This window comes from Strix uralensis, chromosome 8 (genome assembly GCF_047716275.1).
Source record: "Strix uralensis isolate ZFMK-TIS-50842 chromosome 8, bStrUra1, whole genome shotgun sequence".
In the NCBI taxonomy this organism is placed as follows: Eukaryota; Metazoa; Chordata; class Aves; order Strigiformes; family Strigidae; genus Strix; species Strix uralensis.
In genome coordinates, this window is record NC_133979.1 from 21,742,689 (window position 1) to 21,768,713 (window position 26,025).

The following is a 26,025-nucleotide window of genomic DNA, read 5'->3' on the forward strand; positions in this document are numbered from 1 at the left end:
GAAAAACTTAACTAGTTAATTTCCTTCTCCTTAAAACAGACAGATAATGAGAGCTAGGGCAAAAAAATAACCTTCCCTTTTATTGGAGTTTTGGGAGACAAAGAAATTTCAGTATCCTTGTATAAGCAAAATTATTCTGTCTCAAATATTTCAAAATCACTTTATTGCTTTCTATTATACACTTATAGTTCCTCAATTTATTTTCTCCATGTTCATCAGATTAAAAAATGTTCTATTCAGACTAGGCCCTTACCACAACAATATACTTGTAGGAAAGTAGCCATTAGGCTGTAGTCTTGAGTGTGGTAGGTTCTTTAAGATAAGAAGAAACAGAAGTTTGAGTCACCTGTACAGGACTGCCTGCATCAAATTCATAAATAAAAACAATATTACTACAATTCTTTGTGGCTTTAATTTTTTTTATTAGGAATAAATAAATCTGATATAAATGAAATGGGTGATAAGCACGATATATTAGTCAAACTTTGCAAGAAATGACCTATATATAAAAGACCCTTATACCACAATAGAAATATAAATAGCACCTTACATGTATGCTCCCATGCTCCCTTCCCTACATTACCAGCTTTCCTCTTGCTCAGTCTCAGCATCAAGGATAGCAGAGATTCTATCTCTGGTAGCTTGCGTCTTGCATCTTCACAGCTAAACGCAATAGACAATTTTGGAGAATGCTCCTGTAGAGGCAGTTTTTGATATATCTGAAGAAAGGAGAAAATGTCCATTTTGTGCCTCACAAATTAAGGCCATGTAACTGTCTTTTCTTGTGTCTGTTTACAACTTATGTTTCTAGAAGGTATTTATATCCAACAGTTTTCTTCATATCTCCTGTTAAGTAACCACTGCAGTCATCATCTGTTTAGTTTACCTTCAAGGCACGTAACTGTTGTCTGTTCTGAAGGCATTAACTTGAACTTACTATGTGCCTTGTATCTGAGTTTAAAAAGTCCTTATCTCACATAGTATTTTTTAGATGTTAATTCTTTGTTGTATTTGATTAATCTGTCAAATTCTAGTATCTGACCATCAATAATACAGTGCAAGCTTTTAGAAGACGTTCTGCTTACTGTCAGGCTTACGTAATGACGGAATAACAAATTAGATCCTCCTTTTTTTTTTTTTTTAACCAGACAGATGCTTTCTGTAAGAAACAAAAATAACTAGAGAGTATTTAAGGACTGCAACTACTTCCAGCCTATAAAAATACAGGACATTTTAGAGAGTATTAAGGCCCTGATAGTTAGCAATAAATGTTATCAGTAAGCATTTGAATAAATATGGCCTCTTCATTTATAATTTGACAAAGAGTAGCTGTGCAAGTAATTGCCAGGAAAAAGTGGACTAGCAAAAGACTTGAGAGGTTTACTCAGTTAAACAACAAAAAGCTCTCTGGACATCTTACAGCAGAAGCACAAAAGGCATTTTATTTGTATATGATTTTTTGCATAACTTCTTTTGGGAATTTGGATATTATTTGTTAAAATAAATTTACGTGTCCAACAAGGAAGAACTATGAGTACTTCCCTTCAAAACAGGTTAATCAGATTATAAATACCGCAGATGTAGATCAGTGTCATTCAGTCACACCAGCCTCACATCCATACGTATTATAAAAGGCAAGATAAAGACATTCCATCACCGTATTCGAAAGTCGTGCCATGACCTATTAAGTTTGACAGTCTGCTGTAGAAGAACTTACAGCACTACTAATTAAAAGAATAACTAACTGATAGACTGATACCAGCTGTTGAGAACTTTTAACCACATAAAATTATTACATAATGTGAGTAGCAAAGGGCACGTGCTAGCGGAGCCAGCTTTTGTAATTATTCAGTCTAATCCACAAAGTTTAAAGGCATATTCTAGCCATGGTTTCCTTTATTTAAGGTCTAGCAGCATCGAAGCAGGATTCTCCAAGTAAGATTTCCACAAGTTAGAAAACCGGGCCATTGTAGCTCCATCAATGATGCGGTGATCAGCTGACCAACTCACATTCATTATCTGTGCTTTAAATACTTCACCTTTTCCATTAAACCGAGGAAGAACCTAAAAATCAGCCAAAGAGAAAAAAATATAAATATTAAATACTTAATTAACAAATCTATAGTTTTAATTGTTAATTTGTTAATCTAAATATAAACATTTTGCTAAATTAGACAGCAGTAGTGCTGTTCAAAAAACAAAGACCTTCCCATTATTGTTTGTGCTGTGGGTTAGAATATATCGCAAACCTACATAATAAGCAGTTATATCCTGTTTCCACCATCATGGAAACACTGAAGTAATGAAAACCTTTCTTGACTCAAAAGTTCTTCCTGAATAGTTTATTGCACTGTTAGTGCTCCAAGTGATGGTTTCCTTAAAGCATCCCCTAAACAAAAGGTGTATAGGAAGAACGTAGAAAAAATATTTTAAATTAATACTAATTTCATTTCTAGCATTGATTTCAAATGTCTACATTAAAGAATTAAAGCCTGAAAGTCAGAAAATGTGAAACTGCCTTCACCATACAGCTCTATGGATTTAGCTATCTAGCTGGCTCGAAATTAAACTTCATTATCAGAATACTTTTTTAGTCTCAAGTTTTCTCCTTGACGATTAGCAAAAATGCTATTGCCGTGTTGCAAAACTTGTAAAAATATATTTATGTTGTTTCTTAATAACTAGAAGGCTAAGTATAGATGCGAGTGAAATATAACAGGATTCTAGAAAACAAATCTGAACCTTTGGCATAAGAGACTTCTATTTAAACATTGGGTGTCTCTGCACAGTCATTTAAAAACATCACAAAACTTTTCAATCACAAGCTATGCAGTTTCTGTAACATAAAAAGGAAATGTTTATATAAGGAAAACAAAATAAAGGGACACTCCACATTTCATTTTCATTACAGATGACCTTAGTTAGCTGGAGTTAAACACTCACATCACAGAGATAAAGTTAATATACCTGTATCTTTCCAAGTGCTCCAATAGCTACTTCAGGAGGTAGTATCACTGGTTTGGTGTAAGTGCCACCAATCTAGAAAATAAAAAGCTGGGGATATTAGTTAAGGAATAATTTATTTATGCTTTTCTAAAGCAGACTGCCTCTTGCATTAATTGCTACAGGTTTTGTACATTGCATATCAAACTTTAAGGTATTCATTTCAGAAGCAGTTTTCAGATGTAAGTTCTCATTTTTCCTGTACTTACTGTGCCAATATTTGAAAGGGTGAATGTTCCCCCAGTGAGGTCATTTGTTCCCAGCTGGCCTGCAGAGCCCAAGGCCTGTAGGCGATTTAATTCAGAAGCAATCTCGAACACACTACAGACTTGAACATTTTTCACATTTGGGACAATCAAACCTTGCTCTGTGTCCATAGCAACTCCAATGTTGTGCGAAGCCTGCAACAAGTTTCATTAACCAGACATTAACATAAGCAGTCAACATAAAATGTATTTTACATAAAAAAAGCCCTTGAATAATGTCTTCTTTATATATCTTTTTAACCTAGAAAGTGCTGTCTGTAGCAAGTGACTCCTCTATACAACTTTGAGGGAAGAAGCGGATATAAATTTTTAAATATTAGCTTTCCACATCTACAAAGTGCAAATTCATTTTGGCAATTTCACATCCAGGAAACACAAAATCCAGGAATCAATTTTACACTGAAAATATTTCACTTTAGGATGATTATATGGGTAACAAAACACAACTAGTAGATTTTAAAGAGAACACTAGAATTAAAAAAAAAGGAAACTGAGTTGACTTTCATTTGCTAGAAGGAATGTAGACTGATTCATCTGAGATATTGATAAAACAGCACAAAAGGAGTTCATACTGCAAAGAAGCATGTACACATCACTTAATACACACTCGCTGCCCAGAAGTATCAATCCAGCACCTTGTATGAAAATTAAATAGTTTTTATCAAAACTGAGTTTAAAATATCACTTTAATACATAAGGGTTGAGTGTTGGAACAGTGGAATCACTGTGCCATTACTAAAAAATTACTGTATTAGATTTTAATGGTCTTGTTTTAAACGCTTAGCCCATCTTCGGGAGAAAAATAGGAAACCACCATACTAATATGCATTTTTGAGGCAAGCCTGAATAAACAAAGTGACTCTCATTAAACAAACTACTGAAATAAGATCAATAATGAATCAAATCCAACCTTAGAATCTGGACACACAAATTATTTTTCAGCACAACACCATAATTCTGGTTCTTACAATTAGCTCAGACATTCTGAAAATCCCTTGTTAGCTGTTAGTTTAGGTTTTCTGCTCGCAACTTTTATCAGTAGTTTACAAACCTTGTATGTGACATTTTGACAGCTTTCATCCAAAGAAGCATTAAGAATGGGATACTGCAATAATCCCAGAGAGGCTGCCTGTTAAATATAAAAGAAAAAAAAAGAGATAGATTTTTGTATTTTATAACCAGAGAGCTGCATGGAAAGGAACAGTGGGAGACAGTTTAGATTAATAACAGTATGGACTTCCTCAGTGCAACCAAACTTGGCTTAAACTCTCCTAAACCTGTCTATTGATATTCTGTCATTATTAGGATAGCAGAAGAAAAAGACAACTTACAAAATCTAAATATACATCAGACATAAAAAAGTGATAACCCCTTTCCCAAGTAGAACTGTAGTTGAATCTGCATTTGTTATTTCTGTTCCACAATTCAAATCAAATATCCCAAGACAGAAGTGATGAGATTCAGCAGTAATGTAATTCTCAGCTCTCCACTTAGATGAGTTATTTCAAGGAATTAATATTAATTCCCACTAAGGAGAGTGAGCAGAATAAGTGCTTACTTAGCACTCTAACTGAAACAGCATTACGAGAAGTTTCAGACTAAGCTATGCACTCAATGGATAGCTTAGGCAGTGCACCAGCCTTCACTGATGCCAACAGCTGGAAATGGAACCATGGCAACTAAATGAGTGCAAGTGCTTAGTCTTCTGAACAACAGAAGAGACATAATGATTCACCTGAGAGGTTCATTACCAGCAAAAATATAATAACAATAATAATGATGCACTTCACATGAGGTTCATTTTGATGGAGCTCATAAAAAATACTGAGTTTCCAAAATTTGTTTTGTGTAATTCAAACATGTAGTGATGCTTCCCTCCATAAAGAATAGTGCTTTATCTGCTCTAACCTTTCCTATTAATATTTCAAAAATTTTCCATGATATGATACAACCCTAACTACAACTCCAACAATAAATTAATAAGTGGTTCAATAAACAAGTTGAGACTTTTCTTGTGACCTGTAATTATTCAGGCGACAGAGAGGTGCTTCAAACTTAGAACAATCATTGACCAGATTTTGGCAAATTCTGCATAAGTACTCCATACAGTGCTCTGCTGCACATCTCACCTTTATGAAGAAAGGCATAAAGGAAAGCTTAACTCCGCGAATCTGTGCTAGAGGTTTCAGCTCTTCTCGCAACTGAACAAGCTGAGTCAAATCAATCTCATCACAATAACCAAAATGAGGTATCTTCAGGGCTGCACTCATAGTCTTTACCATTGCCTTGTGAAAACCTGGAAAATATTCACTGTTTTCTTAGACGAACAAAACGAGCTTCTGGGAAGTTATGGTGAAATTTCAATTATTTGTTTTCATTAAACAAATTACAAAACTGAAGAAAACAAACCAAAACAAAACCCAACCACAACAAGAAAAGGACAGGGTAAAGCTCACTTTAGGATCAACAGTTATTCAGCACATGCAACTAAATCTTTACGATTGTAATATTTCAGATTATATTACTGCATATCTCTCCTATGTATGTATGTATTTGAAACCATAATACAGTAATCTGCACAACTCTTTCCAGCCTCTCCAAGTAAACATTGCCAAAAGCAAAACCCTTTTATCTTCCTCTTTTAATGTGATTTTTCTTACCTTAGTGGTTTTGTTGCACTTTTCTCCAGAACAAGTGTGAATGCTGAAGTACGCTATTATTAAGCACTGATAAACCCTTAAATTCACTGCATTTTGCCACTAATTGAATAATGAGTCATACTGTGACAGATTCACGTTTCAGAATTCCCACCTGTCTTAGCATACATTTGAAGAAACACAGATTAGAAATGAGCAAATGCAACTTGCAGCCCAACTCCATCCAACCAAAACATGGCCAATTATTTCATAAAATAATTTCATGCAACACCTTCTTACAGAGCATGTTTTCCTACTGCTCGTTTGTATGACAATAACATGAAGCACACTGCCTTCAAAAGGAACCAACTGTTCACTGAGTAACAATTACCGGTAGTCTACTGTGAACATGGTCTCAAGATTTTCTATTTCATAATTTACCTGTTATAGGTTCAGTTTTATCTTTTCCTGAAAATACAAGGGGTCTGGAAACAGGTAGAGGAATTTTGCGTGCTTTGTCCTTTGGAGCAGCTGGCACAGTCTCTGATTTTGGCAAAGGTGGGATAATTTCACCCTTCGGTGATGGAGGTAAAATAGCTCCTGTTTGTTTGGCCAAGTAATTGAGTATGTCCTCTTTAAGGATTCTGTTATCTTTGCCTGTTCCAACAACTTCACTCAATTTAATCTGAAAAGTACATAACAAGCTATGACACTTTTGTTTTACAGCAATATAAAAATACCCTACATTGTGAGCTACAGTTAAAAAATATTCTAGTTATTGATCTAACATAACTACAGTTTTCTTTCCCTTTCTAACATACTTTTAGGAGGAACTATGAATACTACTTACCTCTTAATTAACTCACAAGATCAAAAGTGAAATATTAAATTTGAGGAAAGCTACTTGTCACTTAATTTACTCTACTTGTTTTATTTTTGTCCTAAAAATGCACCACAAGCTTTCAGAACCAATGGAATATTTACAGATTTACGGGCAAAAAGAATTAGAAAAGCACCTAGTACATCCTCTGCCCTAATACAAATCTGAAAAACAGAGCAAGGTAGCTAAAGCCGAGATTCCATTTTTCCTTCCTCTGTTCCAGGAATCTGTTCTGACACTTTATTATCTTTATTCTAAAAAGGTTTGTTTAATTTCCAGCCTAAAGTATCCTAGCTGCATTTTAAGCCCAGTAATTCTTTTCCTATCCACCATAATCATCAGAAAGCACAATTCTTTACAATAGTTTTTACACATTTGAAATGTATTTGAAAACAACTCATTTCTCACTGCACTTTCCTCTAGATCTCCTAGTTCCTAGTTTCCTCTGTGTTCTCCTAGTCAGTCAAACTGCTATATAAAAGATGGATAAAATGCAGCAGGACCTGATTCAGCAAACTTACATTGTTCTCCATGGCCAGACGACGAACTGCAGGGGTTGCTAATGTTTTGTGACCTTTTATCTCTTGGTGAGTGTGCTCTTCATGAGACATAGGAGGTGTTTCAACAACATCTTCTTCTGGGGCAACACCTGCAAACAAAAAGAAAAATTTTAACTTTACTACATTATATGCATTTGTTAAATTCCATCCTCAACCCCTCTGTGATTGTGACAGCTGACCTTTTTAACATTTACTTTGAGCTACTGTGGATGGGAACATAGCATGCTAAAGGCTGCTGCTTAGCTAAATTTTCAATAGGAAATGTCTGGCTCTTGAGATTTTAAATCCTAGTAAAATATCACAGCTTGTTCTACTTAGTTTTCTTGATTCTATAAAGGGGAAAAAAAACGGGTTTAAGATTTTCAGGGGGGAAAAGTAAACTCCTCTGTCACTCATGGTTTTATGACAACAAACATAAAATATGCAAGAGAAAAAAAAAAAGGCTTATATTACCTTTTGAAGCATCAATTTCAATGTCCACTAATGGTTTTCCAACATAAGCAATTTCATCTAAATTGTAATGGAGTTTCCTAATGATGCCATCATAACGACTAGTAATAGTAACAGAAGCTTTATCACTTTGTACTTCACAGATGCTATCAAACTGAGACACACTATCACCTTCTTTTATATACCTAAGAGAAAAGACACAGGCCAGTATAAAACATATTAAGTGTAAAAATCTGTACTGTGTATTCTTTTGATAAATTCAGTTATGTACATCCCCACAACATGAAAATGCATTCCAGATAAGAAGACAAATGCTACATAATGGATATATTTGCTCTATACCTTTTGCCTGACTGCTGCAGAACCCTTTTTTTGCATGAAATGACACAATGATTTAGAATATCATCACACATATATTTTAACCTTTAGTTTAGTAAAACAGAGTTTTCTTGACATCTTATAAGGCAACTAAGAATAAGAAAGGTTCAGGCTAAGCTGGGCTCAAAGGAAGTTCTTAGTTCCAAATTGCCAGGATCAGTACATGATCAGTTCAGAAAAGAAACTCCAAGTGGGAAACACTGTCTTCCATGCAAAGAGAGGTATCTGTACAAAGAACAGGGCATTTCAGCACTGCCTCCCTTCACTGTATATTTTGATTTTGCTTAATCCATTCATCACTGGCTTTTTACAAACAATTTAAATGTTCAAATCTGTTACTAAAGTCAATAGAGAAAGGGTATAGGATAAAATTATGTGGATTCTCCAGACTAGTCATTTGTTTCTAAAGTTCAGCCTAAGTAAGTATAATAAAAGACAGACCTCTTGCACTCTAAACACATTAATCACTGAAGGAAAGCCTATATACCGGTGCAGTTAGGGCATCACATTCCTTCCACCTTTTCCACTCCCAAATAAACCAGACTGCAAATAAACAAAATGTAAAGCTCAGTACATACAAGGTTTGAAAATGTGGAAAATGAAACTTGAAAAACTTTACTAGTAACCCAGAAAACATATTCTCAGATATATAATTGATAAAACAGTTATTAAACTACTTGCTGATTTCTTAGTATATTTCCAAGAAAGTAGAGCTTACCATTCTTTTACAGTCACCTCTGTAATCCCTTCTCCAATGTCAGAAAGCTTAAACTGGACAATTTGGCCGCATGAAACTTAAAACAAACAATAAGGAAATACAGCATGTTTAATATTAAATATATCGGACAGAAAAATCTGAATGCTTCAAAAATAGTCGACAAACCCATCATATATAAACTGCTAACATTACACTCATAAAATAGCAAAATAAATTATTTTATTATGAAAAAGATTACCAGCAGATGTTCTGAATAATCGCTGTTGATGACTAAACTTGAAGGCAGATTTGTCAAACACGCACACATATTTTGATTTGATAAAGCGAATGCTGCTGCACGATCTAACACGGTGAATGCAAACCTGGGGGAGAAAAGTCTCAAGTGTTAATATAATGGACTGAGGAATGTAGAGCTCATTTAATATTCATGATGCAACAGCAATACTAAAAGAGTTTAATTCTATTTTATATGAGAGAAGTTCTTACAGAAGCACAATTATACTGAATATATACTGAATGTACAATAACCATTAAATTAGCATAAGCTTTGCCAGGTCTTTAACTTCTTTCACTAACACAACATATGGGGAGATCAAAGCCACAATAACAGAACCAATTAACAAAAATCATTACAAGACCTGGTAAGAGATTCATACTTGCTATTGCTTCTCTAAGCAATTAGTTTAATCAGGACACACACACAAAAAGCCTACATAATATCAACTACATCAGCCATCTGAAGTGTTCTTGTCCAGAACAGATGCTGGAAGGGTCCCTAGACTTCAGGAAAAATAGGCATATTTTTCTTTGTCAGTTCTTATTCCAATCAAAGGTTGATCAGAAGTACTAATTGGAAAGGAAATTCACACCAGAGGGCACTGACAATTGCCCTGTTATTTCTGTTAGTACACAGGAGACAATCACCACCTTCAAGTAAATATAATTTCACATCAACTTTAATGACACCTTTTAAGAACTGGGCATGAGATGATTTTCTTTCATGCTTATGTTTATATTTATCCAGAAATCAACTTTCTAAAAAAATCAATCAAGAAGAAGAAAATCAAAAGAAATCAATTTTCTAAAAGGTTCTTCAGAGAAAACCTTATGCTTTAAAGCATCGTGTAATCAGTCATGATTTTGGTCCAAAGCAAAGCCAGTAGCACTTGCATTGACATAAATAAGCATTTTATCATTAATCTCAACAGAAGTTAGTCCAGACCCTTTCTTATTTAGTAAGATTTATTAAATCTAATGTAATTCTGGTGTTATGTTGTCTTAGAGTGCTGTAAAATTAATAAAAATAACAATTTATCTGTAGCTACTATCTCTAATTAATTTAGAGATACGAAAAAAATTCAGGTGCTACAATGTACCTCAAGTAGCTCAAAACTGTAAAATTTAGAAATTATCTTCTTAGAGGAGCCAGAAAACAGCACACCTGCATGGGAAAGGTCATTTTAACTTCTTTTTTAAAAAATCCTTTCAATAATTACAGAATATATGAAACTTCCTGATTGCCCTCCCCACCCCCCCAAACTGTTCAACTATTTGATTTTATATCACACTTTTAAAAAGTAATTATTCAGAAAACTGTAAAATTCTGAACTGACGATGTACACATTCTCTGTATTATTTAATCTAGTATTGCAAGTTATATTTAATATCACCTTTCTTTTAGGAACAAATATTTATACAATACAATCTATGGGAAAGGACACAACAAAGTTACATTGAGTTACTTTTCAGTTGCCTGCTACTAAAGATTGTATCTACTGATCTAGAATAAGTATTTTTCTAATTCCTATAATGACAGCAAATCCTTTTCATTAGTCCTCCATTTTTTCCTATTAAAAAAATCAAGTAAAATCGTAACTTTAAGCTATGACAAATCTTATTTTACGAACCCATTTAAAATTCTTATTCAGTTACAAAACTGGCATATAATGTACATCTTCACAAGCCTATTTTATCCTGTTTTTAATTCTGTTTTTCTTCCCACTTGAGTCCACAGTTACTTTTTTCTATCCAACAAGATCTTTTTGTCCCAAATTTACAATAAAACTCTTTTCTCTTTATACGACCCTACATGAAAAACACTGAATATTTACCTGTGAAGATGATCACAAGTAGCACATCAAATCTCTGAACTATTTCTAAATGTGAAGTTGCATATTGCTTTCCATGTGTTTTTAACATTTGGTAACCAATGCAGGTAGTGATTTAGTAATGTCACTGCCAAAATAACAGACTGGTTTTGTTACAGAAGAGTTTCAGTGCTGTTTCAAATTATATTTGTAGGAATAATTCAAAACTACTGCATTTTTTAAAAATGGAATCTTTTTGGTTTGCAGTTTCGCACATTCTCTACAAAAAAGTTGGTGTGCTAGTATGTTAAAGCAATAACACAGTTCCCAATCTGTTCATAGAACAAGGGGAATTCTAACAAGGGGGAAAATTAAAATTCATGAAATAAAGGCTCTGTGCTTATTAATTGCAGTATTTAATCACCATAATACTATTTTCTGTATAATGAAAAATAAGGAAATAACAAAAGCATATAAAAGATAAAATTAGTTCTCTACGTATCTCAATGTCTGGAAAAATATAGTAATAAAAAACCCAACAAGCACAGTACTAGCAGCTATGTTTATGTCACCACTATTACACTATATGACAATTTAAAAGCAATAATGCCAGAGTGAGATAACACTTTTCCTGTGCAAGTCTTCAAAGTGCAGAGTTAGCATGGGGAGAAGAAACTGGGGACTCACTCCAGTCTCTCACTGATACCTGGTTGACTAAGACTTGTGGTTTGAACCAAGACAGCATGGGAGCTGTATGCTACTTGGGGGAGAACTGCCTTGCCCCTGTTTAGTTCAGTTTTGGTTGTTCCCTTAAAAGAAGCCAGCTGTGCTTTTCTAAATCAATACTGATCCTAAAAATCTACCATTAGCCTCAGAACGAAATGTTTTTATGCAACCTGCAGGCAACTGATTACCTGATGAAGCAACACTGAATTCCAAAGCCAAATTGAATAGTTTGTGCTCAAAGGCAATGACTTCTCATTAAAGGATACTCCTCTATACAATTCTTTTGACTTGCTGTCACATCGAGTCATTTTAATGAACATTTACTCACATTGGATTTGTTTTGCATACATATTCTATACCTCCAAGTATAGAGCTACCTATATACTAACTAAACCAATGTCCTTGGTCGCACGTTTCAGTCAGACATTATTCCTCATTCCTCAGTCAGACATTATTCCTCACCATATTCTAGTGTCTCAGTAACTGTTATTTCCCTGCTACTTAACACAATGACCCCCAGGCTCCTTTCTTTTCTTCTTCACAACTTACAGCCCCCATGGACAACCAACATTACTTTGTCCTTCATCTTGCTAGCCAAAATGTTTGCAAAGGCATTGAGAATATTAAAACAAAGCCATTTAATATTATAATAACCATATTATTTCTTGGATCTTATCACTGTTTGACAGTAGATGGTCACAAGAAGAATTAGTATCTAGCAAAATTCAAAACCTGCTTGCAGGCAACACACACTATAAATAGCCAATTCTATAGTTCAGCATGCACATAGATAAGAAGAGCATTTTCATCTTATCAGAATCTCCCTCTGGATTTAAGAGTAGATGGTTTGGTTAAAGAGAGAACTAAAAAGAAGCTGCTGTTTTCAATATTCTTAATTAGTGAAAAATTACTTGTATGTAGCCTAAAGTTAGACAATTACAAAAGCATCACTGAAAAAATGCCTCACTACTGTGCTTTCAAAATACAACATGAATTATTATTAAGAGCAAAAATAATAATAGAAACTAGAACTGATCCTTAATTTTGTTTTCACTTGGACTATCTTACAAAAAGATGTTTCTTTTCCCTGACATTCCACAAAACAGCAGTCACAGAACTGGAAACCAACACACTTCACTACAGCGGGAAGACTATAATACAAGGTAGGAGAAAGCATAAAGTCTTAATGGTGGCATCTGTTTATAAGATTGCAGGTGTCCTAACAGGCAACCAACTAGATTCGCTTCTTGAAGCGTGAAAAGGTATCTCAACTACTTAATTAACAAATGTCAAGGTTCCTGGGATTCAAAGAAATACATTTCCTCTTTCTGTGTTTACTACGTAACTACACCGTCTGTGCAGACACGGTATGCAAAGGGGCTGCTGCCCGGGCGGAGGAGCGGGGATGGCACCGTAACGCACAGCGATGCAGTGAGCCAGGCGGCTAAGAAGTAAGAGAAGAGAAGAGAAGGGTGCCAGCGGCTTATGACAGGAGGCACTCGCTTCCTTCACAGGAAACATGGGCAGGGGGAAGACACTGCGGGGGCAGCAGCGTGGGGCGGAGGAGGTCTGTCTGGGGGCCCCTGGGGAGCGAGGCCACCCTGAGCCCCGGGGAGCAGCGGGCGGGCTCCGCCGGCACGGCGGCAGCACGGGACGTGCGGGGCCGGGCCCCGTCGGTTGCCCGGCTGCGGGACACACGGTCACCGGCGCCGCGGGGTAGCGCTGCCGGCCCGGAGGCGCGGCTGAGGCAGCCGGGCGGGCTGAGGGGAGGCGGAGAGGGCAGCTCGGGCACGGCCCGCCAGCAGGCGCGGGGAAGGCGGCGGCCGGCAGGGCTGAGGGGAGGCGGCAAGTCCGCGAGCGTGTCCTGCCCGCGCCGAGGGTCCGCCGCGCGGTGCGCGCTCGCTCCCGGCTGGAAGGAAGCAACAGGGCTCCAGGATACCGCCGCCGCCGCGGGGGTGCCGCGCGTTATCCGCCCCCTCCCCGGCTAACCGGGAGCGCCACCCCCCGCAGGGTCCCCGGCTCCCCTTACCAGGCGCCCCGCGACTCGGCAGCTGCTCCTCAGAGCGGTCACAGCCGCCATCTTACTCCGGGAAGAGGCAGCGCCCCCGCCCCGCACACCTCCCACCCGCCAGCCAACCGCAGGGCAGCCGCGCCCACCGCAGCCAACCAGGCGGCGGGCGGCAGCCCTGGGCCGGAGCCAGGAGGGGAGCGGCGGCGGTAGCGGCAGCGGGGCCGGCAGCGGCGGCGGGGGGAGGTAGCGGCGAGCCGGGGCCGGCCGCCGCCCGGGGAGCGCAGGCGGCGCCTGGGAGCCGCCACACGCCCACGGGAAGTAACGGGAGGGCGTCGCCTGTCCTGAGCGCCGCCCGGGGGGTCCCAGCAGCAAAGGCGGTGGCGGAGGGAGCGCGGCCGCGCTTGGCCGAAGCGTCGTGAAGGGCAGCGCGAAGGGCCCGGCCCTTCCCCGTATAGCGGTAATAAAGTCCCGAGTGCGACTGCCAGGCCAACACGCGTACGTCTCTCCGTGCTTCCTTTAGCGATCCCGGTTCTAGGAAGAACTACTCGCTCGTAACCGTGACGGCGGGAGTCCGGCCGCTCTCCTCCGGCTGGCGGCGGCAGCACAGGCCGTCGCGGGGCTGATGCCCCAGCCTGCGGGGTGCCGCGTCTGTCACCGCTGCGGCCTACCGTGTCCCGTGGCCATGGCCTCGGGACCGGGCAAAGGCATGGCCTCCTCCGGGACGCCGAGCCGCCGCTGCTCTGCCCTGTGCCGGGACGTGCTCGTTAACGCGGGCAGAAGGAGGCTCTCCCCGCCCGCTACGCGGCTGCCCGGGCGCTGGGACCCGGCGGCTGCTCCTCAGGCAGCGGAGCCGCCTCTGCCAGCCTACGGCGGGAGGGCGGGGAGGTGGCTCCGCTCTGCGCCTGCTCCAGCGCCGCCGCCCGGCCCAGGCACCGGCACCGGCGAGCTGGGGCGCCGCCGCCCCCGGAGCGCATCTTGGGCGCGCTCCCGTCGGCAGGCCTGCGCGGCCCCGGGGGGCTGCTTCGCCGGGGGCTCTCCGTCTGCAGGGCCCCGCCGGGATCCCATCGGCGCGGCAGGGGCCTCTGCGAGAGACGGCTCCGCTCGCCGCCGGTCATGGACGGGAACAGGGTGGAAATAGACGGCGGGATCATGGAGGGGGTGAGCACCGGCGGGCAGCCTGGCCTCGCCTCGCCCCGGGCAGCGGTGGCGGGCGGGCCGGTAGCGGCCGGCAGGGTGGGAAGTGCCGTGGCGGCCGACCAGCGCCGTTTCTCCCGTTGCAGGGCGGGCAGATCTTGCGAGTGTCCACGGCCCTGAGCTGCCTGCTGGGCCTACCGCTGCGGGTGCACCGGATCCGCGCCGGGAGGAGCCAGCCCGGCCTCAGGTACGGCCCTTACCGCGGCCTCGCGTCGGCTCGCCCGGGGCCTGTCCCGGGGCCTGTCCCGGGGCGCGGCGGGGCCGGGCGCGCTCAGCGGGGGCGCGGTGCGGCGTGGGCGAGGCCGGGCCGGGGGCGCAGCCCTGCGAACGCCTCGGCTGGCTTTGGTCTGAAATACTTCCAAGAGCAAACCCCGTGTTTCCGTCGCTTTAAGAGGGCCTTTGTGTCAGAAAGTCCCGCCTGTGCTCGCCTCCCGGAGGGGCTGAGCGCGGCGGAGAGCTCGGGGATGAGGCGGGCCCGCTCCCCTCGGGCAGGTGAGGGCGAGGCCCCTGTCAGGCACCGCGGACTTAGGGAGCATCTCCAGAAACCTTTCGAAGGTGCGAAGCAGACTGCACGGTATGAAACGTGAAATACGGTGGAGGTCACATAATGTCTCAGCAAAACGTGGTTCACCGAGCGTACAGTGTTAAGAACAGTTCATTTCTTTCCTATTTTAATTACTCAAACAAATGGAAACGCCAGCACAGCAGGACAGATACGTAGCACAACTGTGAGCTCTCTTGTGGCTCTGGCAACCAGTTACTGGCTTGGCTCCAGTTCACCATCGCCATCATTATCCCATTGCATTTTTGTCCAAGCGTCTATTGCATTAGGACAAGCGACTGCTCCTGCATCTCATCTGTCTGTTTGGACCCATTCCAATGGAAAGCAGACCAGAATCCTGCAAATTCCAGGATGGCCTGAATGCTGCCTCTTTGGCTCCTGTGAACTCAGGAGAAGTACTGTAGGAACCAGATCAAATTTCTGATCCTTGTTTGATCTGAAATTTGCAATTGAGTATTTATTAGTTTGTGTTCAGTAGTTCTTTTAATGTAATGTGAGTACATAGTCTATTTGCATGTATCTTTAACTTGGTATTGTCACTCCAAGGCCTCAGCATCTGTCTGGATTGGAGATCATTCGAGATCTATGTGAGGGGAAGCTGGAAGGTGGAGAAATTGGCTCAACAGAAATAACCTTCACTCCTGGGAAGATCAAAGGCGGAACCCACATAGCAGATACAAAAACAGCAGGGTATGTCTTTGTACACGGATAATGACTGACCAGTAACTGCTCTTAGCTGCTTTTGGTAACTTTAAAATTATCACAGACGAGCAGGGAAAAAAATATTAATACATATGTAATGAGCCAAAATCTGTGCTGCCTGAGCTGGATATATGTGACCAAAGAACCTTTAGTGTAGTCAGGATACATATGAATAAAGTACATGCAAGTGTAATACTTTTTAAATTATAATTGATATATAAGTTGAACACTTCATTAACATTAAGCAAAAAATAGCTGCCCATGTATTTAAAACTATCTGTTATTTTCTTACATTAGTACATTACCTATCAGGTCAAATGCATCAAATTAGATAAGTATCTCAAATCCCTGACATCTGAAATAATCCTCATCATATAATAAAGTAAATTTTAAGATTTTACTTGCACATGTAATGGTACAAGATGGGATACTAGTCTTTTGGAACTGGGAGCATATTCTATCCATGGTTCTTTGTGCCTGTCTTTCTTCTATCCTATATTTCTGTGTTGGGTCCTTTGTTCTCGGAATCTGTTGCAAAACCGAGTAAATAGGTTTAGCTGTGGAAGGCTGGTATGAACGGTTTGGAAGCATAGCCAGGTTAGGCATAAGTTAAAGTTTCCTTTAAGTTAAGAGAAATATTTTCCTGAGCTGCAATAGTATAAACAACCAAGCTGATGCCTTTTACTTAACACAGAAAGGTTTGAGTAAGCAACAGTGCAGCAGAATTAATAATTAAGCACAAGAAAAAGAAAAAAAAAAACTAGACAGTATGGTTCACAAACATTTGTAAGTTATTTAAGAAAACAAAACCATGTTTTCTTCGGTTCAGTGGTGATTACTGTTTTCACAATTCAAAATTATGTTTGAAACCCCTGTGAGATAACTTCTGTTTTGCTGAACAGACTTACTTTTGGAAATTTTATTTTGCAAGTTTTTTATTATCTATGAAATGTGGAGAGATTCAATGATAGGGGAATCTTGTATCTAAAAGCATATTTTGTATGCCCCCGAGTTTTCTTGTGTAGGATGCTGACCAGCTTCTAAGCGCTTTTGTAGTTTTTCTAAATATTTTGTTATTAAATAAGTATTAAAATATTAAAATTGCTGCCTAAGCCTTTTCTGCTTTTATCATCTGCTAGCGAAACCTAGAGTTTTCACAGTCCCATCACTATACTAAGTAAGCTACATTACTTTTATTTCAAACAGGAACATTATAGAAGCAATTATTGTGAAACAAAAACCTTCATATTTAGGCTTGCTGAAGACATGAAGTTTTAAATTAGTATTTTTTAAGACTAATAAGGTTACTTTATAGATAATGTTAAAAATCAAATACTTGCGTAAATGCTCTGGAAAGACATTTGCCTTTGATATGTAATGATTCTATGGATTATGACTGCATGACATTTGGGTATCTTGTACTTGCTTTTAGGAGTGTGTGTCTACTGATGCAGGTAGCAATGCCCTGTGTGCTGTTTGCTGCTTCCCCATCAGAACTTCACTTAAAAGGTGGGACTAATGCTGAGATGGCTCCTCAGATAGACTACACAGTCATGGTAGGGAAAAATTTCTTTGGCTTGGTGCATCTTTCATGCATATATGTACAATGTAACTACTGTACTTCTGTTGCTTTTACTGCAAGTTCATTTGTAATTACAGAATTAGGCATGGGAATATAACACTAATAGTGTACCGTATGTAGAGAGCAACCAGTGTTTCATGGAATTCCCTGAAACAGCAACTAGTCTGTTTGCTTTTAGTTACTAAAGAAAATTTCACTTAAAATATATTCTTTACTCTAGAAGTGCTGTGAATTGTTAAGAATTTCTCTTCCTCTTCCCATAAGAAGATCCTTTTACACAAAGTGTCATTCAGAATGAAGTATGAGGAATGTCAAATAAGGTGTATGGATGACACTGGCTCTTGTTTTTTTTATAATGTAACTGCAATGTTTGTGTTGAACCTTTTTTTTTTTTTAAGATTGCATAAAACAGTGGGAAATTATAAATGCAAAATAGATTCACTCTGTGGTTTGATATATGCTTGTTTTCCAGGTTTTCAAGCCAATAGTTGAAAAGTTCAATTTCACATTTAATTGTGACATAAAAAAGAGGTGAGTTATGGAGACATGTGGCAGAGGCAGGCCTTACTGAACCAGTGTGTGAGCACAGAGGCATGTGCACAAGGTGCCCTCAGTCAAGCTGAGGGATGAATTTATAATACATGAACTAACCTGCATTAGTTGGCATATGATGAATGTGATAGGGTTCTTTGCTGTCTTTTTTTTATATATTGCCGAGTCTTCAGCTGCTGTTTAATGTTTCCCATGGGCTACCCCTGAGGGAAGTGCATGCTGAACAGGCAGTACATTACTGAGCTTTTTCTGAGGTGTCGGTTATGGTGGTGTTAATATAGTTAATAATATGTGTGTTATGAGGTAATACTGTTAGAGAACCTAATTCTACTATAAAGATTTCTAAGTCACACATCAAGAAAATGTATATGTACAGTAACAGAGAACATAAAAATATATAATAAAATATATGAAGAGCCTTCTGGCTCCTTTTTTGGTTTCCTTGTGATCTCTATTCAATTATATCTGATTACCATTTCTAAATAGGGGCTACTACCCTCAGGGAGGTGGTGAAGTTGTAGTCCAGATGTCACCAGTCAAAGTGTTGAGCCCAATAAACTTAACAGAACGAGGCACGGTGACAAAGATATATGGAAGAGCATTTGTTGCTGGAGCGCTGCCTATAAAAGTAAGTGCTGATAATAGCTCTGGTAGTATCCAACTTCATATATCTTCATAAAATTGCATGTAATCTGCTTGACATACCTCTAATGTTCCTGTATTCTGCGGTATTTCACATACAAACTAAGTAGCCTTATTAAATGGTTTCCATTATTCAGGCTGTAGAATAGAATTATTCCTAAAATCCACTACATTGCCAAAACCAGGAGATGAGAACGGTATCCTTAATAATCAGATATAAGATACCCCTCTATATATGCTAAATACTTTTGAACAGTCATATGCATAGATTTATGGGTAAACTATGGTGCATTGTAATAGGCAGAGGTCAGACTACATCAAATTCTTCAACCATTCCTAAGGGTATTAGACAGAACAAGTTAAGGATAGGTTTAGTCAAAGAGAAAACGGAGAGAAATTTGCTCCTTTGTACCCCCTTCTTTCTATTATTCCTATCCTGTCTGAGTTTACAGGCACTGAGTGGTGGGATCTCCTTAACACTCCTTCACACACAGGCTAGGAATTAGTAGAGGAAGGAAGAGGAGAATCCAATTTACTTTTTGAAGAGCTGTGGACTGCTGGTTTTGGTCTTAAAATCTCCAAACCTATGAATATTGGCTATGATTGGATCACAAGGATGGGATAAGCTTCATCTGCCCCCACCTGCCTGTGATTTAAAATTGTTATTTTATATATTGTATCTTATACAGTATATCCTGTACATAACAATTGTGGGGTGTTGGGTTATGGTGTTTGGGTTTTTGTACCATCTAATGTCTTGAGATAATCAAGACTAAATTCCAATCTTTCTCCCTACAAATGGAGAAAAGTTCTTGAATTTCTCTTGATATTGAAGCTTCTACATACATCACTGTAATTGTCATTTGTTCAGTATTTAATGTTACCTTAATTTTGTGGGAACATTCTCAGAAAAGATGATGTTTGGTGCTTGCTTTTTGGGGTTTTATAACATTCCTTTGTTTTTCTTGTTAATCAAGTAGACCCTTTATTCAGGGATTCACTGTAATAATTAGACTTACAAGGAAAAAGTATTACTATAGTTACATTAATTAATGTTTTTACCTCTTGTTAGCTGGCAAAAGACATGGCAGCAGCAGCAGTGAGATGCATCAGAAAAGAAATCAGAGATCTTTACATAAACATTCAGCCTGTTCGAGAACCTGATGATCAAGCCTTTGGGACTGGAAGTGGAATAATGTAAGATGAGCCCAAACCCTCTATTGATACCTGCAACCTTGCTAGTTGATTAGCTAGATCTTGATTACATACCTGGTAAATAACGTGTAATGTGAGTAATTTTGTTCTTAATATTGATTCTGGTTTTTCTGCTTAGCATTGTTGCAGAGACTTCAACGGGTTGTTTGTTAGCTGGGTCATCTCTTGGCAAGAGAGGTAAGAGTTCCATAAAGTATACCCCTTTCAGATTTAACTTAATGTACTATTAACATATAGGAATCTGAAATACAATCTATTCAAAGATCTGACACTTCGAGTGTTGCATTTTTAAATGAATGTTGTTTAGTAATAAAGGACAGTGGGAATGAGCAGATTTTTAAACATAGTAAATGGAATCTTGCACTTTGTACTAAGCTGCTTCTGTATAGTGACAAAAATTACAAAATCATTAAACTTACCTTTTATCAGAATGGATTGTTAAGGATCACTGAGTTGAAAATGCTTCTGGACTTTAAGAACATACAGTCTTTGTGGTTTACCTGTGAAGTTTTGTTCAACAGTGAATCTAGATGTGTATCTAGATTAAAATGAATAGAAGTGATTTTGGTTTTAAATGGTTTGAATAAAATGTTTCTTTGACTAAGTGGGGCTACTTACTTTCCACTGCTTAGGAAGTATGAACTATATGTCATCATAAGATGGGAGGAGTTTTTCAAGCAGACCTTTGAGGCAAAAGCATGGAAATACAGCTTAAAATGTTGATCATTTCTTGATTTATTTATTTTTCCTTCTGTATTTTTAAAATGATAAATAATAATTGGCAGCATCATAACCTCCTGGATTTCTCTGTTAGGAAAGAATTCTGACAAGGTTGGCATTGAAGCAGCTGAGATACTGCTTAGGAATCTTAAACATGGTGGAACTGTGGATGATTCTCTGCAAGACCAAGTAAGGCTCCTGTATGTGTTTACATGAAGCTGAAGTAGCAAGAATGTGCATGTATGTATTACTTGTAAAGAAAACAAATCTGAACAGGGAAAGAATGAGATGTAGATTTCAAGGTTAGTCTGTATCTCCACAGGTAGGTGTGACTTTACATAATTATTTGATAATTAGAAATTTCAGGAGATTTCTGGGTGTGGTCACAACATCACTAGGATTAGCAAATTACATACAGTTCTTAGGAACCACAGATGCTTCCAGCTTTGCACCAACACCCTTAAATTTTCACTTGCTGTAAATCTTAGTAAGTATGGAAGAAAGAGGTAGGAATTTGCTTCTATTTGACACTCCATATAGTGAAGTAAAAATAGCTCCCTGGTTACATATTAAGAATGATACTAAGTGAAGCTATTAGAGAACAGAGTATCTCCTGTTTGTCTTGCTCACCTAATTTCCTTTGAAAATCAAGACCCTCCGCTATCTTATTTTCAATAACACAGCCTGACAAGGATCTTGGGCTGTTCTAGATAGGTTGACACTACCCCTTAGCTGTAAGCACCTGGCCACACATTACTCTTATGTAGTATAATAGGAAGTATTTAGGTCTTGAACTCACCCTGTTTTTTCCAAAGCGTGCACAGTTCAACTGGTGGAAACGTGCCACAGGAGATTCAGTGTGTATGGGAACTGCTCAGAGTTATATCACACTTTACAGAGTACTTGTCATGGTGGCATTTGTAAATCAAATCAGATTTTTTAAAATATATCTGTCTGGCAAAAATATGATCAGAAAGTGCTAGAATTTAAAAACCTCATCCTGAGTTTTTCTCTCCATAAGGTAATCTACCAATCTGCAGCCTGACATGACTTTGGGGAATTTCAGGGCAGGAGGATGGGGGAGAGCAAAGTTAAATATAGTGACAGGAATTCAGTGGCAAACTCTACTGTGGAAAAGTAGCAGCCCTTCTGTAATAGGCATTACAGTAGTAATTTCCAAGCTTCTTGAGCCTTAATGCTCAGCACCGTGAACTTTCATGAAACTTGGCAGACCACATTTTTATATCTACATTTGGCATGTTTTTCCTTCTCTTTTAATAAATAAGGTTCTAGGATTTGAAGAGTTACTTAATAATTTTTCTTTATTCTAAAATACTTTCCCTCCCTTTCAGCTGATCATTTTTATGGCACTAGCAAAGGGCGTGTCTAGAGTGAAAAGTGGACCGATTACACTTCATACACAAACGGCTATACACTTTGCAGAGCAGCTAACAAAGGTGAGTCCAAAAGTTTTATGTATCGGTTGTCATCCAGTACTAGGCAATATACAGTTTAGCAGACATTGTGAACTGAACTTGATCACAGAGGACAAGCATTGATAAAATAATTGCTACAATATTATATGGGAATTTACCTCTAGAAAGTGAACATACTTTAGAGTTAAATACCTTTAGAATGGTTAGATACATTTGCCACCTTTATTTAAATGTTTTTTAATGAAATCAGCCAAAGCTGTAATATACATAAACACATGGAAATATGATTTTTTGACATCAGATACCGAATATTTAAACTTACAAATGTTATAACTTAATTAGTGATATATTTCTGATCCTGTTTTAGGCCAAATTTACTGTGACAAAATTGGAAGAGGAAGCTCCCAGTAAAGATACCTACATCATTGAGTGCCAAGGAATGGGGATGATAAACCCAAACTTATAGGGTTCAAAAAAACCCCAAAAGGCAGAAAGCTGACAAAAGCAAAAGTCAACATACCTCAGTGATGTATTGCACTACATTTCAATGGATGTATAATATACACGTGAACAGGAGGAGCCTTCTGTCACATCTGAGTGATTTAACTTCAAGGATGATGTCGAGGTTTTCCTTGGTGTGCTGAGAAACTGTGGTGTGAAAAATGGAAACTTTACTACTTTTTTTTTTTTTTTTTTTACTGTTAGCAGCAAACAGGACAGCAAATAGAATACATTGTATGTATTTGAGAGCTTCAATTAGAAGCTTTGAAAATTCGTATTTACCAAAGCAGAAGACTTAACTATTTCAGTTTTGAAAAAATAACTGATACATTCTTTCCCCTTTAAAAAAATGCAAGTTTTATTCTTTGGGAACCTTTATGTTATGAGGTATACGGAATGAAGTGCACCATCAAATCTGTATTGCTGTTCTTCCTTAACCATTTTGCTTAAATTGTGCGTGAGGAAATAATAAAGCAATATCACCATATGAAAGCCTGGTATTTATAGTTGCTGTTATCTCAGCAGGTTGTGTTAATGAGAGATGGATACAAAGTAATTTTTTCCGAAGCGTTTCTTTCCCTACAGAAAGAACACTCAATGCATAAAATAATCTTTTAAATCTCTTTTTATCTATTTTAAAAAACCTTCTCTCAGGCAAGTTAATGTACCACATTACATCCCAAACAAATACTAACTTTATGATATGACTGGATTTTCTATCTACAGTTGTCCTTGTTAGCATACTAACGGGGTTTACATTTTCACCAAGCTGTTGTTGTTTGTCCTTTTTAAAGGGAGTACTTAATTTCAGCTGAGATGAGAGAGCACTGCATATACACACAGGTGTATTTAGGCATATATAATATCCAGTTGTGTTATCCCCCATCTCTGGAGTAAGACCTTCTGCCAGTCTGGCCTTAATTGTGCTACAAAAGCTGTTTCTGAAGTAAAAGGAAGATAAAAGGAGAGATAGGTCATAATTTGTTTTGCATATGAAAAACTGAAGCACAGAGTTGGAACCAAAACTATATAAATGCACTCTGGAAGCTTGAATGGATTTTCAGGTTTTCCACAACCCAGTCTGCAGCTTTTGCCCTAAGATCTTTTTTCCCTCAGTTGTGACTATTGATGTAACTTGAAGTATCAAGTTGATACTTGAAGTATCTCATTAAGATAATTGCATTACTATGCATTTCTAACATGAAAAAAATCCTTTGCTGATATACAAAAACGTTCACCAACTATCTACTTAACATCTTCCTTCTTAGCGTTCTTCCCCTGTACCCACCCGAAAACTAGTGCAAAAGAATGGGATCGATCTATTTGTGATTAAATAATAATTCTTTTTCTTTAATACTGGAAATTGTCTGAAGGGGGCAGCAGATACAAACATACTTCAGCGGGTAACACTCGACTGCTGTTGGAGAGCACCTCTGGATTACTGGTCTGTGCTGCTAACGATTTTCAGTGTTTCCTTTTGGAAGAAGTCTGAACGTATTTTTCAAAAAACTTGAAAGCAAGCCCCCAAAGAACTGTTGTCCGTGCTTAAGAAAACAAGCTCTTCTAAACCACATTTGAATGGGTCTTTACCTGTCTCCACAATTCAAAAAATTAATAACTTGACTAATTCACTTCTAATGGAGAGATTCCTGCTGAAGGGAGGGCAGGGTGTAATTTAATTCAACCTCCTAATCAAAGCACCACTAATTCAGAAGTTCTATTAGGTTGATTAGAGCCATGTCCAGTCAGGTTTGGAAAATTTTCAAAGATGGAGGTTCTACAGTTTTTCTGGGCAACTTGTTAACAGACCTTAACCACTCCCAGAACTGATATTTAGTGTGAGCAGGCAAAAGGATTAGGCTTTTTGTTTGTTTAGTTTTTGTGGGTTTTTTTGTTTGTTTCTTAAGCTGAGGGACTGTTTCTTAAATGGAAGTTACTTCTTGCTACAGGAAACCCATTGGGAAGGTGAGTTTAGCAATATACAGAATACATTCACTATTTCTTCAGAAGAAAACATGGCAGAAGACAATGATATAATCAGTTCTACCTTATTCAGAAGATTTTTCGTATGTGGGAAATACTCCGGCAGCTGAGAACAAGGAAGCTTCAGTAAGTGCTAGAACTAAGACGTTAACACCAAAAATTTATTACAAATAGTGATATATCCTTGCTGAAAATTAATACAGAAAAGCATATTGAATACAGTTTGTAACCTGTGTAGTTAAAGTATTCCTTATTGTTACCTTTGAAGTTTAATCACTGGATTCTCTGTAATTTAATGTTTTTACCAATATTCAATCAAGCAACCTTCACAGAGTACAGGCAATTAAATTTATTTTTTATTATGCAATTCCAACATTTGTAGAAATTATGCTACTTGAGAGATAATAAGATTGACATTCTTTGTACTGTTATTCAAAGTAAGCCAACATTGTGTACATCTTTATAAATTACAATCCAGAACTAACGCCTTCCCTTTAGGTTTTAAAATCTATAGCAAGTGCCTTACACCCATGGCCTTCTTGCCCTGTAATCGCTGCTCCACTTTAGCAATCAAATAAGAATGACCCGCTTTCTTGCCTAATAGATTCTTTGTGAACTGTAAGCATACCTAGATGTTAATGCCTAGATGGTTTAAAGGCTAAATAAATCAGCATAACTATCTCCTGTCATGTTATGAAAACCTTATGAATAAAAGCACAGGTAAATTAAATCTTTTAAATTTAAGTAGACTTTTATATATTTGTGCACATATACATACTGCATTATGTATAAAAAATAGGATAAGCTTGAGCATGATTTTATATCTGGTTTCAACAGGCTGGCTGGAGAACCTTTTCATAGCTTTTCTTTGCTTCTGAATAATTATGCCAGTTTGCACACCTGAGATGTCTGCACTGCTACAGAAAATTTTCACATGTTCACAAATGCCCAAGACTGTCTTGGAACAATTGCAGCAAAAAAGAAGAGCTAGCAAAACCTTGAGAGAACTATCTCACATTAGAACTTCTAGGTCTATCCAGCACTTCCTGAAATCAGGTTTATCTAACCAAAATCTTCTTTTGTAAAGGATTTTAAAATGTGCAGGTTTTGTTTCTAAGAAAAATTAAAAAAAAAAAAAATCAACAAACCAAAATTCAGTTGAAAAATTCCCATTTGAAAAACTGAAATTCCTGTCTTCCAAACAGACCTACAAAAGCATAT

General features: G+C 38.6%; 2 protein-coding genes across 4 annotated transcripts; one reads left to right on the plus strand and one right to left on the minus strand.

The window, feature by feature from the left end:
- Positions 1 to 1,416: 1,416 nt before the first annotated feature.
- DBT (dihydrolipoamide branched chain transacylase E2) lies at positions 1,417 to 14,329 on the minus strand. Of its 3 annotated transcripts, none has more exons than XM_074876603.1 (12): positions 14,215 to 14,236; positions 9,130 to 9,253; positions 8,892 to 8,967; positions 8,615 to 8,716; positions 7,799 to 7,980; positions 7,307 to 7,434; positions 6,347 to 6,590; positions 5,399 to 5,565; positions 4,321 to 4,398; positions 3,213 to 3,404; positions 2,968 to 3,039; positions 1,417 to 2,064 (listed from the first exon to the last, which is right to left on the minus strand). In XM_074876603.1, exons 4-12 carry the CDS (start codon positions 8,632 to 8,634, stop codon positions 1,897 to 1,899), a joined length of 1,251 nt encoding a protein of 416 aa, XP_074732704.1. In that variant the 5' UTR covers positions 8,635 to 8,716; positions 8,892 to 8,967; positions 9,130 to 9,253; positions 14,215 to 14,236; the 3' UTR covers positions 1,417 to 1,896. The 3 variants fall into 3 exon arrangements, with proteins under 3 accessions (XP_074732704.1, XP_074732702.1, XP_074732703.1); XM_074876601.1 differs by lacking the exons at positions 8,615 to 8,716; positions 14,215 to 14,236 and adding exons at positions 10,268 to 10,332; positions 11,003 to 13,718; XM_074876602.1 differs by lacking the exon at positions 8,615 to 8,716 and having other exon boundaries at positions 13,734 to 14,329.
- Positions 14,330 to 14,578: 249 nt separating this feature from the next.
- Positions 14,579 to 25,483, plus strand: RTCA (RNA 3'-terminal phosphate cyclase). Its single transcript, XM_074876613.1, has 11 exons — positions 14,579 to 14,873; positions 14,996 to 15,096; positions 16,018 to 16,161; positions 17,606 to 17,729; positions 18,228 to 18,286; positions 18,794 to 18,935; positions 20,022 to 20,146; positions 20,283 to 20,341; positions 20,979 to 21,073; positions 22,237 to 22,341; positions 22,688 to 25,483. Exons 1-11 carry the CDS (start codon positions 14,829 to 14,831, stop codon positions 22,784 to 22,786), a joined length of 1,098 nt encoding a protein of 365 aa, XP_074732714.1. The 5' UTR covers positions 14,579 to 14,828; the 3' UTR covers positions 22,787 to 25,483.
- Positions 25,484 to 26,025: the final 542 nt, after the last annotated feature.

Coding starts and splice junctions, on each gene's coding strand:
- DBT (XM_074876601.1), bottom strand. CDS start 11,090: ATGTTAAAAACACATGGAAAGCAATATGCAACTTCACATTTAGAAATA. Junction 7,435..7,798: donor TGAAATTGATGCTTCAAAAG/GTAATATAAGCC, acceptor TTTTGTTTGCAG/GTGTTGCCCCAGAAGAAGAT. Junction 6,591..7,306: donor GTCTGGCCATGGAGAACAAT/GTAAGTTTGCTG, acceptor TGTACTTTTCAG/ATTAAATTGAGTGAAGTTGT.
- RTCA (XM_074876613.1), top strand. CDS start 14,829: ATGGACGGGAACAGGGTGGAAATAGACGGCGGGATCATGGAGGGG. Junction 16,162..17,605: donor GCAGATACAAAAACAGCAGG/GTATGTCTTTGT, acceptor ACTTGCTTTTAG/GAGTGTGTGTCTACTGATGC. Junction 18,287..18,793: donor AATTGTGACATAAAAAAGAG/GTGAGTTATGGA, acceptor ATTTCTAAATAG/GGGCTACTACCCTCAGGGAG.